The following is a 19895-nucleotide window of genomic DNA, read 5'->3' as shown; positions in this document are numbered from 1 at the left end:
CCCCCCTTTCAGAGCGTCTCACTGAGGCTTTGCGTATGAACCCTAGCCCTGGTGTTTCAGCCCAGATGTTCCTGATGTTTCGTGTTCTCCTGTTGCGGATTTCATCCCAGCACCTCACATCTCTTTGGCCTATCATGGTCACAGAACTGGTACAATCCCATCTTCTAAGAGCCTTGATTTGTACAGTGGGTGAATACTGTTAAAGTGTTTATTTTCAATTTTGTTAATGGAAATCTATTTTTTGCAGATTCGCATATTGGCACGTCTAGAGAAAGCTCTGCAGTTAGATAAAGAGGTCTCAAAGTGAGTTGATATATTTTATTCACAAGTTCACATTTCATTGACATTCTATTGAGGCTCTCATTCAAAAGGCTTTCCTTGTGTACCACCTAGGCTGGCTAAAGTAGTGCGTGGAGCCCTTGATAGGAATGGACCAGTGAATTTCTCTCAGGCGGAGTTGGACATGTACCTGTCAGCCTGCAAGTTTCTGGACGCCTCCCTGGCTTTTCCTCCAGAGAGAATGCCACTCTTTCAGATGTAAGAGCATAATTCAGGACAAAGGGACTGAAAAACATGCTAACAGATGTCTTTGTATACGTTGTGGTGTTGCATTAGTTATTTTGTGCGCATAGTGGGGTGGCCTTAGCTCAGTTTGTAGGTAGTAGGTTTGGGAACTGGAGGGTTGCTGGTTCAGGTCAACCACATGGACCAAAGTATGGTGGTGGACTGGTAGCTAAAGAGGTGCCAGTTCACCTCCTAGGCACTACCATTGTGTTCTTAAGCAAGGCACCAAACCCCAACTGCTCAGGGCGCCTGTCCATTGACAGCAGCAGAGAGCGTAGGATATATATATTTTGTGTAGAAGCCTTAAAGTCATGGCTGACCTCTCTGCTCTTCCTGACTGGGAGAATGCCATCTGGCCTGTTAAGGGAGTACCAGAACACTGGGGAAATAATTTGAGCTTAATAAAAGACTCTTAGATCAGGAAGATCAGAGAGCAATAAAGCTGTGTTTTAATAAATAGAAAGGTAAGGTACAGGTCATAGGGTGACCTCAACTTGCACCGCTCCTGGGTTGGCAGAAGATAAAGAACAAACTGTCTTCATGGACCTGGGCGTGGAAACCAAGAAACCTGGACTACATCCATCTGATAACAACAACCAAGGGTGGGGAAGAAGGCTTGCTGGAGCTGATAAGTAGTGGGGGTTTTGAGCTAGTCATGACCAGATCCCGGAGACACTCTTGGCAGTAGGGTGAGCGAGATCTGTCTTGAAGGGAACTGAGTCTGTATACATTCATACGTTTATTAGCAATAGCATTCACTAAGGCTTTGATATAGCTTATCTGAGCAAATCCTGTGAATTGATTTTCTGATCCACCAGTTAACAAACACTTGAAACTTAAAGGTGCAAGGTGAAGTGACCAAATTTGGAGTCAGATAGAATCTGCCTTTAAAGCCAGACCAGAACTAGGTCGACAGTCTAAGTTTTTCCTTCAAGAGATTATTCAAAAACATAAGACAAAACAAAATTAATAAAGTATTTATTATTATTATTATTATTTTATTTTATTTTTTCTGTCTTATCTTTTCTGTATGACTATCTGTTCCATGGACAGGTATCGTTGGGCATTTGTCCCTGAAGTGGATGTGACCCGCTACGGTGGCCCAGAGAATGCTCTGATAGAAGGCGAGCAGGAATGCACACCCCATGTTGTCAGAGTACTGGAAGGGATTCAGCAGCGATACAGGGTAAGATTATACATGGGCTAAAAACAGCCAAACTCAAACTATAGATAGTCATTCTCATTTAAAAAGGCCACAATATTTAATAGCCATTTGGATAGATGGTAAGAATATCTGCTAGTTATGCTACTATACTTTTGGAAAATATTTTTGTAACGGGGGACATCTCAAACATACTTTAAGTCATGAGTTTAACCATTCTAAATCATTCTGCAGGTTATTAGATTGCAAGTAACCATAGCAACAGTACCTATGCCTCATGCTTTAATGTTATTAGCAACATCTCCCTGGCAAAACTAACCTAAACACAGCCAGACTTGATAGGTGATTGTTGAAAAAGTATAGCTGTCCATATATAATATATGAAGGGTGTATAAAGGGTTCTTCCCCCTTGTCAATTATTTACCTAAACTGGAACACTTGGTCATGCATAGTCACAAAATTACTGATGTTTATTTTGGCGCCCTAGTCTCAGATTGCTGATGTGTTATCATGGAAATGGCATAAGTACAATAAATATCCCAGTCTCGGTGATAAACGTCAATTGAAACTGAACTCTGTCAATGTTGTCTAACAAAGAAACATACTTGAAAAGTCCAGAAGTCACATTTATTCAAATTGTGTGCATGTGGAAGCAGCGACCAGCCATAGTGGTGTTCTGATTGTTTTTTCCGTTGGGTTATTTATTCATCACTGCCGCGAAGCCAATTGTCCTTTGGAGACAAATAAAGTAGAACTTTATTTGTCTCCAAAGGACAATTGGTTTAAAAAGTCTGAGTGCTCAGAAGTTCCAAACAAATTTATGAAGGTTGTCCGTTTGAAAGGGAACAAAAAAATACAGGGCACTCTTCTTGTCAAATATATTCTAAAAAGGTTTTATTTAGATGGCTATTTCATATTGAAATAGTACTTTAAAAGTAGAGCTGCACAGTCTTTTTATAATAATTGTCACAAGAAGCAGGCCTTGGATGCATTTTTTAATTAATTGTTTTAAGTTCCACTTGGCTTGACTTGTGAAATGACCACAACTCCCTCTTTTTATTCCAGACGATGAATGGGCTGAGTGAGGAATCTTCCACAGAGCATTTGACGTTCCCGCTCCTATCTCAGCGCTCACTGTCCTCCATCACCCAGCTGTTGCCTTTCCTTCGCACCCTTTGCTGTTCCTTCCAAGGCCCTCCCACCAATACCCACTCCATGCCCAACTTCCCAGTAGCAGACTACCCGGCCGCCAGTGCAGACACAGTCCTGAAGAGGCTGGAGTGCATCACAGAAGAAGAGTTCCTGGACCCCATGGAGAGTTAGAACTCAAGCGTTAAGTGTTAATCCAACTCTTGGACCTGCAGCCACACAAGTGGAATACTTAAGATAAGCAAAGTTGGTGATAATGTTGAATTGTGAACTAGAATCAAAAGGAAATGTTTTGGAATTTTTTTTTTTTTTATGTGTTAACTTGTCGGATCGCCACATAACAATGTATACACATGAGGTGCTTTCGCACTGAATCCATATTAGAAAAGCCTAGGCCGACTTTGTTGTTGTTATTTCAGTGGAAAAAAACATGGTAGAAGTATTAATTTTAAATGACTGTGGAATGCTTCTTTCTCTCGCAAGGAAAAGTATCATCTTAGTTGTAAAATATGGTTTAAGACCAAAATAAGTTACCACTAAAAATGGTTATTATGTAAACCAACTTCAAATGATTACCGTCTGTTTTTATTAGGCATAATATCAGTAATATTTTTTAGTTTGACACCAATTAGCAGATTCACTGTGAAGAACCCTTATGAATTATTGTTAATGTGTTCTTTTCACTTGTTCATCATTTCTGTTTAACCACGCTTTCTGGTGTGTGCATACTTGTGCTTGTCTGACTTTGTAAGAATGTTAAGATGAATGTAAAGACTACAGTATATGGCTGCTGTTAAAGAGGTTCTTTCTCTTTCATTGTTATTGGATAAATCAGTATTGGACCTCTCAAACCTTTGGCTAAGATTCATGTTAAGAGTTGTATGAGTAAGGGACTGAATGTAGTTTAGGTACACCACAAATACCCTTTGGGAAATGATTGGGTATACCCCGCTAAAATACATGCTTGCCATTTTTAGGTGTTTAAGGGAAATCTGCTTTCTTTGTCATTGTTCATGGATAGTTTTTGCAACTGCCTGTTGTCTTTTTTTCCACAATGCTGAATGCTTGAGTAATTTATTTTGGATGTTAAAAAAGACCATTTCAAGTTTTTGAATAAACAGAAGACTCTTTAAAATAAATAGTACGCTTAAATACTGTGTTTCAATTTACAGCTTCAGTTGCTTATTTTTCTGCATTTGTGTTGGAAAGAATTTGGTATCGGACTCAAAGCTGTGACAAAAACCTAACCAAATTGGCGGTTTCACTCCCTGATTCCAACTGCCCACATATTGTGTTGGTCAATATAGTTTTTTCTACTGATGTACACTTTGGTACCAGTTTGGGTTTCTCTGGTAATATTTTATACAGTTGGGTGTCTGTGGATGGCATAATGAATCTCCATTAAGGTATAACAGATTATTTTAGGCTACATAGGTCAACATTGATTTAGTATTCCCTATTTACCCAACACTGTAAAAACTGAACTGATATGCCTTAAAGATTAACCCAATATGCCAACATAAACTGGTCCTTTCTGACTTTTGTGTAAAAAAAAAAAAAACTTCAACTGGGCCAGAAGTCTTCCAGTCCTCCACCACACTTCATAACTCAATAATAACTAAATATACCTTGCAATAGTCTTCAATAATCAAAAGCACATACTGGATCCAGCAGAGTGAAATAATTCACTGCATCATGCACTCAATACAGCATCTGTTTGGAATAAATACAAATCTAACCTGAGCACCATTACTCTTAATGAAACCCCTCCTTCTGTGGACTATTCTGAAGTTCCTCCTTATTCCCCAAATGGTAGGTGTTTAGCATTAGATACTATTATTATCATTAATAGTCATAGTTCTATTATCTACTCTTAATGTAATTGCCATATATATATGTTTTTGCTGTGCTAATCTCTCCCTCTCTCCATGGCCGCCTGCCTATTAAGCAAAGTTATTTTTGTTACATTACATACATTATAACTCATACCATTTTTTACAAATGTGGCAACCCCTTATTCCCTATTTCCTATTGTTTCTGAATGCAGTAACCATATTAAACAAATCTCTTTGTAGTTTCAACCATTCTTTGTACATATTTATGCCTTGCTTTGCTTCACAAAGTGAAGCTTCTTTGCAAGCCATGATGTCTCTTTCTTTCTCATCTGCAAGCCAAATTTTCTGGCCGTGCAAAGCGGAGAAAGTGGAGGTTACATTGAGCTTTTATATTCTCAAAGGCAGAGCAGGATACTCTATATACATCCATGGGTTTAGACCTATCACCATTTCTAGACACACGGGAACATAGGCAGGCTGGAGAAATTCATCCTAATGTTAAAAACCTCATAAAGTGACATTTCCATGCCATTAAGATAATGACAATATCTAAAAATGAGAAGCTTTCTTCAATTTGAGATTTAGTATAAAAAAATAGGTTTACTAAAAATCTTAAGATTATTTTTAGGATGCTATTAACTGTATATCTAAAAGTATATAGTTTAGTGAGTAGTCTCATTTCTTAATAAAATGTATCACTATTTGAATTAATATGGTGATGTTTTGTAAATTCTAACTCATGACTTACATGATGCTTTTTTTCATCCTATGGGTGTAAATGGGCTTCCATACCATACTACATGAGGTTTGTTCATTTGATTAAACTTTTAAAGATCCTCTGAGGATTACATAGACAGTTAAAGAAATTGACCAACATATCCCCTTGTTGTGGACGGAGGGGGTTATATTGGCACAGCTAACAGAAGGCTTACAACTTTCAGACACGTTACCCACGTGCTCGGTTGGAGGCTGCGCAGTATTGCCTAGCCATCACCGGAAAAGTTTTTTATTTATTTTTTTATTTATTTATATTTTTTTTTTTTTATTCATTCAAAATACAAACAAACAAGGCAGTAGAAAAATCAGACCAATTTCACAAAAAAAAACAACATTTGCCTCGGGTCGAACAAGTCAAAAAATAACTGCACATACATATCAAATCAAAATTCAGAGGAAAGAAATGAGAGAAAAATAAAATAAATAAATAAATGACAAACAAATAAATAAAGAGGGCTATCTCAATTTAAATGAAAAGTTTCAAGTAGATAAACCAAATCAAGGGCTTTTCCAACCTTAACCAGTTTCATGACTTATACAAAAGGTGTAGCTCATTCTTCCAGTGGCTCAGGGAGGGTTTGGTCTTAAAATATCTACATTTATGTATAAAATGTTTCCCTAACAGTAACAAGATGTTGAGAATGAAGTCTACCTTTTTGTCTTCAACAAAAACACCAAACTTAATATTCAGCACTGTCAGAGGAGGTATCACCATACTCCTGGCCTGTACCCAGCTCTGCAGATCTTCCCAGAAGGGTTGCACTGACTCACACAGAAAGAAAACGTGTTCTAGATTCTCAATTTCCTTTTCACAAAAAACACAGTTATTTGTATCAAAATTGAATCTTAGGCTTAAGAATTCGTTTGTAGGGTAAATTCCATTTAAAATCTTAAAGTTGACCTCTTTCACCTTTGGAAGAAGTGGGAATGAGATATAGCTTTTCCTTATTTTCCTAACCTCTCCATCACCAAAGCCTTTCAACATATATTTTCTTTTTACCGGATTAGGATAGAATTCCCTTAACAGAATATTTCTAATAACTTTGTTGGTACATTTATAATCACAGAAAGGAATTCCTTCTAAGCAGAGCTTCCTCAGACCAGGAGAAACCCCGGAATTCACCGGAAAAGTACTTTATATACTTTGTATCTGTTTTTTTTAATTCCAACTTTATTGAAGAATGTGGACATAAAGTAGGGGATAACATCTTCTTTACATCGTAACAGTCTACGTTCTAAAAGAGCCAGGGGGTTACTAAAGGAAAAGAAAAAAACAAAATAAGCAAAACACGTCATGCAAATATTTTGTAAAGCTTACAGAGGTCCTATGATCTAAAAGCTATTTGTTTGTACAGGTAGAAATGGAAACAATGTATTGTTTGATACAGAAAAGTGGTTCTTATCTGTCTATGGTCAGAACCATTGACATATAAAGAGTCTTTATCTGTCTATGGTCAGACCGGTTCTGGTGAAGTGCGGATGTTAGTTGCGCATGCTCAGATTTAAACGGTTTACGACATGTCACACTGAAATTTGTGAAATTCATGAAAAAATTATCATTTATCATTATAAACAATAAGAGAAGATGGGAATCATTTCAAAAACGTTTACGCTATCTATGCTTGTTTGATTGCTAACATTAGCTCAAAACACCATTTAACTGACAGCCTTTGTTGTTTTTGATTGCTGGCTTGTAGCTACACTAGCAGTCATTTCAAAAGCGTTTTAGCTATCTATGGTTGTTTGATTGCTAACGTTAGCTCGAAACACCATTCAACTGACAGCCTTTGTTGTATTTGATGCTAACGTGTAGCGAGCAGTGAACCAACTTCGTTAAGTAGGTCCTTTTTTTACTGTATTGACATAAAAGAAAGCTCTCGTTAGCATCTTGAATGCTACTTGTCGCAAAGTGACGCATGCGCAACTCACAGCTTCACTCGTCGCAAAGTAACGCATGCGCGACTCAAATCTGCATTCTCCTCAGATTGGGCAGTAGTCTTCCGCTTACAGCATTGCTATCTGTGTACGGAAAGATGGCGGCACAAACAGACCGCGGTGTCCCACTTAGTACGGTGAGTAGAATATACTGATTGTTTTGGTTTTGTATTATGCCTGTTATACTATGTCGTCAACCGTTCAACTTTAGTATTAGGCAACGTCATATGGGTAAAGGGGTTAAATGTACTCATAACGTTACTGGTTGAAATGCCATCTTGCTTTTAGACTCTATGTAAAGCTCTGCCTTTCAGCTAACGCGTGATCGTTAGTAATGCTAGGAAATGTTTAAATTCAGGCAAAAATAGCACTGTTCGGGTTTGCTAATTTACGACTACTCTTTTGTTATTACAGTTTGTAGGCTGATCATGAAAATAATGTTACATGTCGTGCACCGAGAATTGTCGACCAACCCGCGTTTTTGAAACCACAACACGTTTGCAATTTGCACAATTGCAAAACATTTTAACACAAGAAAAGCAAAATTTTTTGCCTAACATGATGTTACTTCTATTTCATTGACAAAAAAAAAGTTTTGAGATCACCACATCACAATGTCAACATCACGCATCACATTTGGGAAAACGAAACTGTTTCACATTCACTTCTCCTTCAAGACCGCATACGACATCGGCTGGTAGTGGCCAGCACTGAGCCCTTCATAGTTTAAAGTGTGGGTGTCCTCTGGACTGGGATCATTGTGGCTTGTCACCCCCCCCCCTTTCTTCCCACAATTCCCATATCTCTTCACATGTCAGATAAAAGCAGGAATGTCCCAAATATAAGACTTAATAAGAAGACTTATAAATATATAATGTGCCATCCATAAACACAAGTGTTAGACTAAGTTTACAGATCCTTAGCTTCAGATTTTCTCTAACTATAATCCATGTAAACTGTCAAAAGTGCACTACTTATTATATTGGTAGGGCTATGAATTAAAATCGTTTTTGTTTGTTTGACAGAACAAGAGACATGTTTTTTAAGTTGATCCCATAACCCTAATTCTGTGTTTAAGAAAACCAGAAACTCAAAATGTTGATGCCTTTAATACCATAAACTACTCTGAGGGATTTTGTGCACACTAGTACTGATAAGTGTTTCTGTATGTTTAAACCACATATTAGAACTTAATGGCTGTCAGTCACATTAATTATTTGTGCTATTCATTTGAAGTCGGCAAACACCTTTAGTCAGACAATACTGACTGACAAGAGCAATGCACTTAATATTTTGGGTAAAATCACTTTCTGAGACATTACTCATCATTTGACTGCATTGATTAATGTTAAGGACACATTGAATAGATTGATGTATAAAAATAAGGCCACTTTCATGTATTTATTGTGTATTTCTTGATTTGCTCCAACTTGCAGCTTTGTCCAAAATTTCTTCACACCAATTCCACTAGCCACACCTGGCCCTTCAGCGCCATAGCTGAGCTTATAGGTGAGTCATCATCACATGTTGTATTTTAGAGCCAGACCGATAAAGGATTTTTAAGGCAGATACCAATACAAATATTTGGTTATTTAAAAATCTATCAGGCCGATATACATATATTAAAAAAATAATAATAATATTCCACAAACGCATAACAAAACATTTTGTAGTTATTTATGAGTTCTCACTAAAATAATATAATAACAATTTGTTTTATTGTCACAACAGAACAGAGGAACATAAAAATATATAAGTTCTGATAAATAAAATGTATAAAAATACACACTTAAAGTCCTTTAGAACAAAAACACAATAACACAAAAAATAATGAGTGTTGCGAACAGGGAGTGTCCTCTGGTGGACAAACTTTGCAACAACAACACTCATAACATACTTTTTAAATATTAATTTATCAGAATCCTTTATTTGGCATTATAAATGTGCCTAATATTTCACAATACTCTCAAAGACTTTATTAATGTGGTTTTGAGAATGTCTAAGCATTTTGTGATGCATCGTAGTTTCCAACAATGGTGTTGTTGTAATGATAGTTGTGTCACTGCTTAATAAATATTCCAAAAGGTTTGAATTTGTTAATATATTTATGGAGGCATTTAGTTGAATTAAATGTCCCTTACATTAAACATTTAAAAACCATGATTCAATGTATGCTTAAATCACCTCTCTCACTAGTATACCTTTTTTATTACCCGGAGAATACCTTTTTAGTACTCTCTAGTACTCAGTCTATTATTTGTGCAATCCTCCTAGGCAGTGCAATAAGAAGAAAGATGCGGTCGCTAAAATGTCATGTAAAATACTGATCCATTTCTTTCACCTACCCACATGCAACACGTTGAGCCCAAAAATCCAGTAGAACTCTGGTCCTCCCTACAATTCTACATCACTGCAATGTGAGAACTTTAGATGCTGGAGGTAGAGATCTTTATTTGAATTTAAGTTATCCCTAAAAATGATTTCTTTTCACAGACAATGCCTATGATCCAGATGTCAGTGCCAAACAGTTCTGGATTGATAAGACTGTGGTCAAAGACATAGAATGCCTCACTTTTATGGATAATGGAAATGGACTGAACCATGATACAATGCATAAGATGCTCAGGTACAGACACTGCTGCTTGGAATATTTTGGAAATTATGGAAAATGTGTTGTGGCCCAATGAATGTTGATATTTCACGGCCACTACTGGCAAACATAATGAACACTGCCTAAAACCTTTACAAATGGACGCTATATATGATGCTACATTTACGAATGGACAATGACGTGATTCATATTCTTATTTCACCCCGTCAAGCTTTGGGTACAGTGACAAGACTGCTTTAAAGGGTGTGATCCCGATTGGTATGTATGGCAACGGTTTCAAGTCTGGATCCATGCGTCTCGGCAAAGACGCCATTGTGTTTTCAAAGTCGAAGAGTGTGTCATGTGTTGGGATGCTTTCTCAGACCTACCTGGAAAAGATTGGTGCTAACCAAATAATTGTTCCTATTGTCTGCTTTGAACAGAGAGAAAAAAAAAAGTATATCCTTTTGTAAACAAAATGTAAATCTTTTTGATTTATTGACATGATGAAAGTATTATGTGTTGTTAACTGGATTGGGTACAAGAGGACTTCAGTAAACTTGTAGAGAAATCTGAATAATACTCAAAATGTTTGTATGCAACACATAACAATTAAATCACCAGTGTAGTTATTCATGCTGGATACAATTCTACATAGATTTTGACTTGTTTTAGAGCAACACATGTCAATCAGACAGTCATATTACCATTTGTCCTAATTTTATATTGCAAGTTCTCCTTAACTTCAACTTTACTCAGTGTAAGAGAGGAGCACAAAGCCAGTCTGCAGGACATCTTGTGCTATTCCCCTTTCAAGACACAGGAAGAACTGCTCTTTGAAATCGATGTCATCAGTTCCCACTCGCCAACAGGGAAAACTGGCACACGGATCATCATATGGAATCTCCGCAGGTCTGTCTCATCAACAATACACCATCTATGTTTTATACCAGAAACCAAGTGCTAGTCGGTGTAAGTTTCTCAGATTTGTACAGTGGAGAATATTACTGAAAGTACAATTTTAAACAAACAACAAAGATCCCTATTTGCAATTATGCTCCTGAACACTACCATTAGCACTAGAGACTAACAGGTTTAATGCCACTCCAGAGGAGGTTAGACTTTGTTTGTTGTTTAAACTAGGTGAAAATGAGAATTACTTTTTTTTTTTTTTCTTTACTGTATTGTCTACGAAGACATATGACATGTACTTTTTCGTAAAATGATTTCCAGTTATGTTTATTGTTTTTGTCTGGATTTGTAGCAGATTTGCCAAGCATGGGAGTGAAGGCGAACTATCAATCAACAAATCAATTATGTACATTGATCAGATAAAGAAGATATCATCAACACACTACCTACTAACCATTCAGCTTTAACGACAAAGCCATTCATCATATCCCAGCAATCTGACATGAACAAAAGTAGAGTAAGGTTTAATAAATAGTACAGCTGAGCCTTATTTGAATTAAAAATGTAAGAATTGTTTGTTACACAACAATGTGTCCTCTCTGGCTTACAATAGAGAGTAAAGTAACAATCCTCTAGTGGGGTCTAACCATGTGTTCAAGAATCACCATTGTTAGGGAGCCTAGAAAACTTAAAGACATCACTGTGATGGGGGCCCATTCACCTGTATACATGTTTATGATTTCAACAGGACATCAACTGGAACAACAGAGTTTGATTTAACAAAGGACCGTTACGATATCCGAATACCATCTGATGTCTACGAATCAATGAAAGACAATTCTCAACAACCAGACATTGTCACGTCATACATCCCTGAGAGTTTTTACTCACTACGGGTAAGGAGCCGCAATGTGCATGTCTAATGATTGGATTAAAACAATAAGGCATAATATTTTATGCGTCATCCATACCGTCACAAATTCTATAATGTTTCGCTTACAGCAGTTCAACTTTTGACATTGACCACATTTTCACATTCACAGATTTTTTATTTTTCAAGTAGTGTATGTAGTTTTAAGTCTTTTTAACAAACTATTACACTGTTTTATTGAAAAAAACTATATCAGGTAATCTGTTGTGTCCATGGGCAAAAACACTACAGAGTTGTTACACTTCTGATTGTGACTCTTCATCTCACTTTAATTTTACATGAGTAAATAATTGCTGTGTTTTTATTGGTTGTAGGCATATTGCAGTATTCTCTACCTGAAGCCTAGAATGCAGATCATCATACGTGGTCAAAAGGTGAAATCTCAGCTCATTGCTAAGAGTCTTGCCTTTGTCAGAAAAGACCACTACAAGCCCACTTTTGTTGTATCCTTTCAATACAAAATATTCATAAATGTATTTAATTTGGGCAATTTGAATGTGCGCGGAAAATTGTTTCTTGTTTTCTTTAAATGTTGTTTTTAGACCAAACGCATTCCTATCACTTTTGGCTATAACACCAAAAGTAAAGAACAGTATGGCATTATGATGTATCACAAGAATCGGCTCATCAAAGCATATGAACGTGTGGGCTGCCAGCTTAAGGTAAGTTGGCTGTTAATTACACATCTTGTCAAGGGTTTCTAAATGTCATTAATTAAATGTAATGTTCATGTTTCTGAACCTTTGCCTTCTGCAGGCTAACAACAAAGGTGTTGGGGTCATTGGGGTCATAGAGTGTTACTTTCTAGAACCGACCCACAACAAACAGAGCTTTAATGAGACCGATAAGTACAGGTAATGGCACAGATGCCGCACTCTCTTTTGATCCCATCGGTCTGATTAGGGTCTAAATGAGTTTCTGTCAGTTTGAATCTTTCACACGAAAAATAATGTTGTTGTCTTAATGAAATTACTGGATTCCCTGGTACAGGAAAACTATGACCAATTTGGGGACCAAACTGGAGGAGTACTGGAATGAAATCTCTTACAGGAAAAAAAGAGAGGATCCAACCAGCACCATACCAGTGGAAGATACCATGTTAGTACATTTTGCAGTGATTGACATGATGCTACCTCCTGCTGCGTCCTGCGATACCCTGCTATGCTCTGCTGTGCTCTGCTACGTTCTGTAACGCCCTGCAGTGCCCCGCTATACCATGAACTACTACAATTATTATGTCTAGTCATTGTTTCATTATTATTTTTTTGTGACTACTATTGCCACTGTTCATTAAACCCCCAACCGTTACCGTCAGACACGGCTTTCAAGATCCTGGGTCTGTCCAAGGTTTCTCCCTTAGTTTTTTCTTGCCACTGTCGCACTAAATGCTTGCACTTGGGGAAGTTACTGGAATTGTGGGGTCTTTGTAAGTTATAGTTTACAAAGTGTGGTCTAGACCTACTCAATCTGTAAAGTGTCTTGAGATAACTCTTGTTAGGATTTGATACTATAAATTGAATTAAATTGAATGTATTCTACACGTTTGTTAGTCTAACCATACTTACTGTATGTCTTCAGGAAGCGACCAGATCAAAACTGGGTGCAGTGTGATGACTGTTTGCACTGGCGCAAACTCCCTGATGGGATCGACTGCAACAAGCTGCCAGATAAATGGTTCTGCCGTATGAACCCTGATCCTCAGTTCAGGTAACTATTAGGCCTTGTCAGAAAAAAATCTGTTACAATAATTGTAATCTCATGTGATAAAATAAACCAATATAAATGGAAGAAAAAAAATACTTTGTATTCCGATCCACAAATCTTTTTTGTAAAACTTTACTCCTTAAAAGTATTTCTTGATCTTCACGTTGTGTTCACGTTACTCTCATGAGTTTGACCACTTGGTCATATCGGGATCATATTGGAAGTGTTTATCTGTGACTTGAACAAGACGCAAACTGCAAGGGGTCGGGCATGCGACCAGTGATGTCCTTCAGGTGGCGCAACACCAGGCTCTCGAAGGATGTTATGAGCACAAACGTCAGGGCGATAGGCCTGTAGTCATTTAATTCTGTGATGGTGGATTTTTTGAGCAGGAGGGAACTTCACACAGCCCCATTGATCTGTTGAAGATATGTGTAAAGATGAGGGCCGGTTGGTCTAACTGACATAAAACCGCCCTCTTTTTTTTCTCCAGCAAGCTTCTTTCCCCATCTTGTTCATCGTTGCTATCAGTTGCATGTATTCTTATTATCTTGGTTTATCACAAGATTGTTAAAGCAAAGTCGCACAATGCCATGAAATACATCTGCACATATTCTGGCAAAATATATGCATAAAGTTGGCCTCGTGTTAGGTGTGAACACATCATTACTTGTGTGATTGTCATCTAAAAATATTACGTCATTTACAAGAGCACATCTGTGCATACTTTCTTTTCCACAAACATGAAAATGTCCATATTTTTTATATTTTAGAGCTGCTAACACAACAGTAAACATAAACAGATATATAAATTCTTAAATCACATAAATCATCAACTACATGATCTGCAGGTGGAGATTGAGTCACAAATAAAAAAATAATTAAGTGTCTGTTTAGGGTATTAATAAAAGAGAGAGTAGAGTTAAATAAGCAGGTGTATCGTCTGGACTACTGTGCAGGACATGGCAACCCAGTGGGGCCAGCCACTGTGTGTTGGATTTAAAAGCACCTTAAAGGTACTTTTAAAAGTGTCATCTGTGAGATGGCTTGGTAAATTTATGACAGCATAGGTCAACACATAATTTAACATGAATACTGCTTCCACAGGAATACTTCCCCAACTTTTGGCGCATTTCTCTGTGTATTGACAACTAGAAGTACCTGAAACACATGCACATTATTGATATCATTGTATTTAGTCAAAAATTGTCTAACCCGAACGTAGCTCAGACTCAGTGGATGTTTTCAATCTCTATTTTGCCGTCTCAGGAGCTGCCAAGCAGAGGAGGAGCTCGAGGACTCTGATGAAGAGACACCTTCATACTGCAAGACCTATAAACAACAGTGAGTCCCATTTCAGTTAAAACCACTGTCACAACTTTCGCCCAGAAATAAAATGGAATGTATAATATCTTAACTGAGCATAGTAAATGAAGTGACTTGCCTAACCTCACCTCTGTTATGTATGTTTTACAGGGAGAGGAAAGACAAAAAGAAGCAAGAGATGGAAAGACAAAAAGTAAGCACACATCACATGCTGTAAATGACCTGCTATTTTCTGCATGCTAGTGCTGTTTTCTCCACATGGTACAATGTAACACCTCTGCATGATTTGGAATAAATAGCTATTTTTCTGATAATATTGGTTTCTGATTTCATAAATATTGACATGTGATCAAAGCTGTTATAATAGCAAATTGTTTTTCTAGGCTGAGGAAGATCGAGAGCGTCAGGAAGAGCAGCGTTTGGCTAATCTCTCCAGGCAAAAACATGCCCAGAAACGTCTGAAGGTTGGGAATGATGGCTAAGACTAATTGTTGTGTTAATAGAAGTCTTAATAAATACATTAAAGAAGGTAGATATGGTGTAGAAATATTAATAATGACAAATTAAATGTTTTCCTTTCTATTGTTGACAGACTGTCGATTCCCCTTTCATCCCAACCACTCCAAGGAGTAGGTTTAACACTAATTCAACACAAGGCGGTGCTGCGAGAGCTGAATCCTCTCCACTCAGGTCCTCCACCCTTTCACAAGCTGGTAAGGAGAGAGATTTATTGATGAGTGAGTGAGTGAGTGAGTGAGTGAGTGAGTGAGTGAGTGAGTGAGTGATTCTTCAGAGAATTTTTTTTTCTTCTTACAAGTGGGTGCTGTGGGAGCTGAATCCTTTCCACTGTCATCCTCAACCCTTTTACAAGCCAGTGAGTAAGAGAGAGAGAGAGAGAGAGAGTATTTCAGATTCTTCAGAGTAAAAGTGAATGTTTTTCTCTCTCATTAGCTTGCAGCCCCTCCAGTGGCAGTGGTCTTCCAGTTATTTCTAGTGTGTGTTCACTGTCGCCAGACGTACTGTCAGCAGGCTATCTGAGGTAAGACATTGTGCTGTTTGTGAGCTCATCCATTTTACTTTGTTTAAGAAGTATATTAATTGTGCTTTGTATGCACCGCAGGGGGAAAAGAACACAGCCTGTTACTCCACATGCAACGCCCAAAAGACCGAAAAAGATGAATGGCTTCCATCAGGGTAGATCCACATTAGTGGATGCGAGCCCAGTAAGCTCCCCATCAGTGCTCATTGATGATGATGATGATGATGATGATGATGATGATGATACTGATGATGACATTTGTATCTTGGAGGCTGTCAGTGCCCCCCGGCCCAAAAAAACAGACATTGATTTGAGTAAAGTGAAGACAGAACAAGAGCAAAGTGATGCTAATGTCGGCATGCTGATGGAGTGCAGCGATGATGCTGCTGTGGATGACCCCTCGGAGATGAATGTTGTAGGAATTAGCTCGGCAAGTTCTGCAACCAGTCCCGCCCCAGAACCCTTTACAGGGGTTACCAGCAGCACCACCCAGACAGAGGTACCCAAAGTAAAAAAGGAACAAGAGGACCAAAATCAAACTGAAGTGGAGAAGAGAGCCGGGCAGAGTACTAATGAAAGAGGTAGAGAACAGAGGTCAGGTGTAGACATGGTTATCTGCAGTGTTGAGCAGCAAAGCATTATTAAGCAAAAAAGCAATGGAGACGCCTGCAATGAGAATCAAGGAAAGCAGACCTTGCAGAATGGAGTGACTCATCATCTGGATAGTGAAGAAGATGCTGAACCCTCCGGTTCAACGAGAGACTCTTCACATCACTACCCCAGTGTGACTGAGGTACAGGAACAGCAGGACCAGCTCATAGATCTTATGCAGGCTACAGCTCAGGAAAGGGACTCCTTTAAAGAGCAGGTCCATACACTTACCTGCCAGCTGCAAGACATGCAGAGCCGACTGAAGGAGCTGTCTCAGACCAATGTAAAGAAGGAGTGTTCTCACCAGGCCAGCCAGACTGAGGAAAATGAGGGAGGGCAAGACTACAAAAGTCTGTTTGAGAAGGCAAAACAGAAAGTAAATGAACTGATTAAGGACAAAGAGGCTTTACTGGCAGCCACTGAGCCCAGTACTGCCCAAGGCGAGGACATGGATGACCTTGCACTACAAGTTGACTCTCTCATCCGCAAGCTGGAGGAAAGTAACAAGGAGAGGGATGAACTGCGCTCACAGGTCAGTGTTCCAGCTGTATTCAAAAATGTGTGTTTTATGTTTATGTCCCCTAAAATGTCTGAACTTAACTATACTGACTTGTATTTGTGCAACGTGTGTCAGTAGAGGGGTGTTTTTACAGTCCTCTTCTAATGGGGGAGGTGATTTTACACTAGTCTGAAAGCTGAGATTTAAACGTATTCTATCACTAACCCTAAACCAATCGCTGTTTAATAAAAAATGCCAGCAGAGAAACCTAAAACCTCCAGCGCAAAGCGGACTACACACAAACAACATAGACAAACAAAAGATGCTAACTACACTTACCATACTGATATGTCTTCTAGTTGGCAATTTGAGTGTACAACAGCCTCCTCACATGAGTCTGGATGTGACTGACGGCAGGGTTCGGACAGAGCGCGCAAACTATAGTTATAGTTTAACTATAGACCGCATGCCTACGTAGCTCTGCAAGTGGCCTGCTCGAGCAGGTGCCGCAAATGGCCATCCTGCCTCCTCCTGTCTGAACCCAACGTGAGGCCAAACATGTAAACCATGGCTGAATCTCTTATGATTCTAATCATCTAAATACTGCAAAGCTCTTTTTTTTTTTTTTTTTTTTACACTCTTCTTTTTTTTCCCTCCTTTTTCTTTCGTTTACCGGTCAACCTAAGGTAAATGCTAAATGTTGTCACTGAATGAGTCTCAACCAAGCACAAGCATGGTGGGCCAGGTAAAGACTGATCTAGAATTTCTCAGTGAGGGAGGAAAGGTAGATGTGCTTTATCCCAGCACATTTCTAGACTTCTACAGTATTTTACTTTTTATGTGGGTAAACCAAAATATTGATCATAAACAGTAGTTTTACATACTTTAAAATGAGTCTGGAGTGGGACTTCAAAGTACAAGACTGGTGATACTCTTTATGTTTTTTATTACTAGTACAATGATGTGGCTCACTGGTATGTTTTGAATCGTTTTGAGGCAACGGTGAAGCTCTCTGACACACAGGAATAAGCTACATAACCTTTGGCAAAGTTTAGAAGACAGGGAGTTTAGTTGAAAGCACTGAAAGGCTACAAAGTGGACTTTTGAGCTGAGATTATTCATCCTACAAATATAACGAAGCCAAATATAAATCTGACTGTGCTTTATGTAAAATAATGTAACTATGAAAAGATTTACTGTATGTAAGGTTGTATTGTTGTATATCATTGTCTTGTATAATTTACTCTCTCTATACACTTTATTTGCTTGCCCATGTAAATGTACCTTTGTTGTATTAATGTTGCCTACCCTCCCTCCTTTATTCATTTTCCTTTTACTTCTGCCACCAGTTGAACAGTTTGGAGGTGGAAAAGGCTAATCTGGCATCCCAGTGTGAAGAGGTCAGGTTGAGCCTGCAGCAGCAGAGGGAAAACGCACAGGAGAGAAGCCCAACTCAACACATAGTGACAGATTGTACTGTCCAAACCGATCCAGAGGAGGCAGGAGGGACAGCGAACTCTGGCATAGATTCAAGCACAGATACATCTAGAAGGTTGGATTGTTGGAAAATCGCTTTCCCTCACATGTTGCATGAATTATCCCAATCCACTTTATCTGATTCATGAATTTAGCCACCCAGCAGAATAACAATGTAAATCTAATTTTTGCTGTGTGCTTCTCTCCTCTTCTCAGTTTAATTGAGCTGAGGCATAACATTGGACGCCTTCTCGTCTCATTCGTGCCTTTTCTGGAACTGGACCAAGTGAATTATGAGTGTAATGTAATTGATGAGATCCTAGAACAGGTTCTCACTGATGTGGATTCTATTGCACTAGTGGGGCCGAGAAACAGAGGGACGGAGCAATAAATAAATATAGTGAACAAATCATAGATCCTGGAAGTAAGTGTCGCACTCCACATGTAAATAATTCAGACGGATTCCTATGAGTGTGGGAAATTAAATGTAATTTATTTGAAGGTGTATAAATATGTTTTTACAGTTTTAGTATTGACAAACAACATGTTGAATTCAACAGGTTATGAGCAGCTTAGTACTATTTCTTTATCTTATTAAATACAGTATCGTACAGTATAAATCACAGTGTACTTTAATGAATGATATAGGCCGTTTACTTTGATCTTTAGTTTCTGGGTAGAAAGTGTCAATTTTTTTCAAACAAACCGGCTCTGTATCTAAGTTTTTTGATGATTGCTATTGAACCTGACTGTTTTCTCTTTGGTTTGAATTGAAACATATGTTGGATGTACTTGTCTCTAATATAATTTTTTATTTTTATTTCCTGTCTTTGCTTTGTGATGAAATGCGCTATTGCACACTATCATTGGTATTCTTCCTTAAACCTTTCTGATTAAACAAACTCAGAAAATATGACTGTCTAGCTTTATATTTTTTCTAACTAGCTTTAGAGTGGGTTTCTGTGTGACAAACTACAACTTTAAGGGATACTTTAACTTGCTGAGTGTGACATGTTTTTGGTTATTAATCGAATGGCACTGTTAGTCCAATGTGTCAGTGTCCAATGGTAATGGAATGCTCATACAAGATATCTCAATATCTAGTGTATAAAATGGGATGTTTTTTTTTTTATACCTGCATTCTAGTTAACTAATACTTTGAAGGGATTCCAAACCAAAAAAAAACGTTTTGAGGCTAACCTGTGGAAGAATAGGTTTACATTTCCATCACATAATTTATTGATCAGTTAACAAAACAAATCTCAAATGACACACATGATAATGCCCTCTCAATAACATTTACATACTTTAAACTACATATTACAGGTTAATAAGAGAAAACCAC

At 38.0% G+C, this 19895-nt stretch overlaps 2 protein-coding genes across 6 annotated transcripts in view; both read left to right on the top strand.

Annotated features, from left to right (window-relative positions):
• The window catches only part of dop1b (DOP1 leucine zipper like protein B), a 37446-nt gene extending 20207 nt beyond the window's left edge, over window positions 1-17239 (top strand). The window contains exons 34-40 of one of the 3 annotated variants that reach the window (XM_034886202.1): window positions 13-149; window positions 248-303; window positions 394-537; window positions 1618-1750; window positions 2792-3068; window positions 13071-13079; window positions 17227-17239. In XM_034886202.1, coding sequence (XP_034742093.1) covers window positions 13-149; window positions 248-303; window positions 394-537; window positions 1618-1750; window positions 2792-3049 — 728 coding nt within the window. In that variant the 3' untranslated portion in view covers window positions 3050-3068; window positions 13071-13079; window positions 17227-17239. Of the gene's footprint in view, window positions 1-12; window positions 150-247; window positions 304-393; window positions 538-1617; window positions 1751-2791; window positions 4028-13070; window positions 13080-17226 lie in introns of those variants that run through there. The other 2 variants (XR_004658591.1, XM_034886201.1) reach the window with 2 other exon arrangements.
• morc3a (MORC family CW-type zinc finger 3a) lies at window positions 7326-19255 on the top strand. 3 transcript variants are annotated; one of them, XM_034886204.1, is made up of 20 exons: window positions 7326-7559; window positions 8859-8931; window positions 9916-10048; window positions 10245-10471; window positions 10768-10924; window positions 11673-11820; window positions 12170-12298; window positions 12398-12517; window positions 12612-12709; window positions 12846-12953; window positions 13434-13562; window positions 14829-14903; window positions 15036-15078; window positions 15269-15349; window positions 15478-15598; window positions 15837-15924; window positions 16006-16474; window positions 16514-17107; window positions 18424-18626; window positions 18767-19255. In XM_034886204.1, exons 1-20 carry the CDS (start codon window positions 7404-7406, stop codon window positions 18939-18941), a joined length of 3327 nt encoding a protein of 1108 aa, XP_034742095.1. In that variant the 5' UTR covers window positions 7326-7403; the 3' UTR covers window positions 18942-19255. The 3 variants fall into 3 exon arrangements, with proteins under 3 accessions (XP_034742095.1, XP_034742094.1, XP_034742096.1); XM_034886203.1 differs by having other exon boundaries at window positions 16006-17107; XM_034886205.1 differs by lacking the exon at window positions 8859-8931 and having other exon boundaries at window positions 7484-7559; window positions 16006-17107.
• The last annotated feature ends 640 nt before the right edge of the window (window positions 19256-19895 follow it).

This window comes from Etheostoma cragini, chromosome 11 (genome assembly GCF_013103735.1).
Source record: "Etheostoma cragini isolate CJK2018 chromosome 11, CSU_Ecrag_1.0, whole genome shotgun sequence".
Taxonomy (NCBI): Eukaryota; Metazoa; Chordata; class Actinopteri; order Perciformes; family Percidae; genus Etheostoma; species Etheostoma cragini.
The sequence above is the reverse complement of the archived record's forward strand: the minus strand, read 5'-3'. Positions and strand labels throughout refer to the sequence as shown.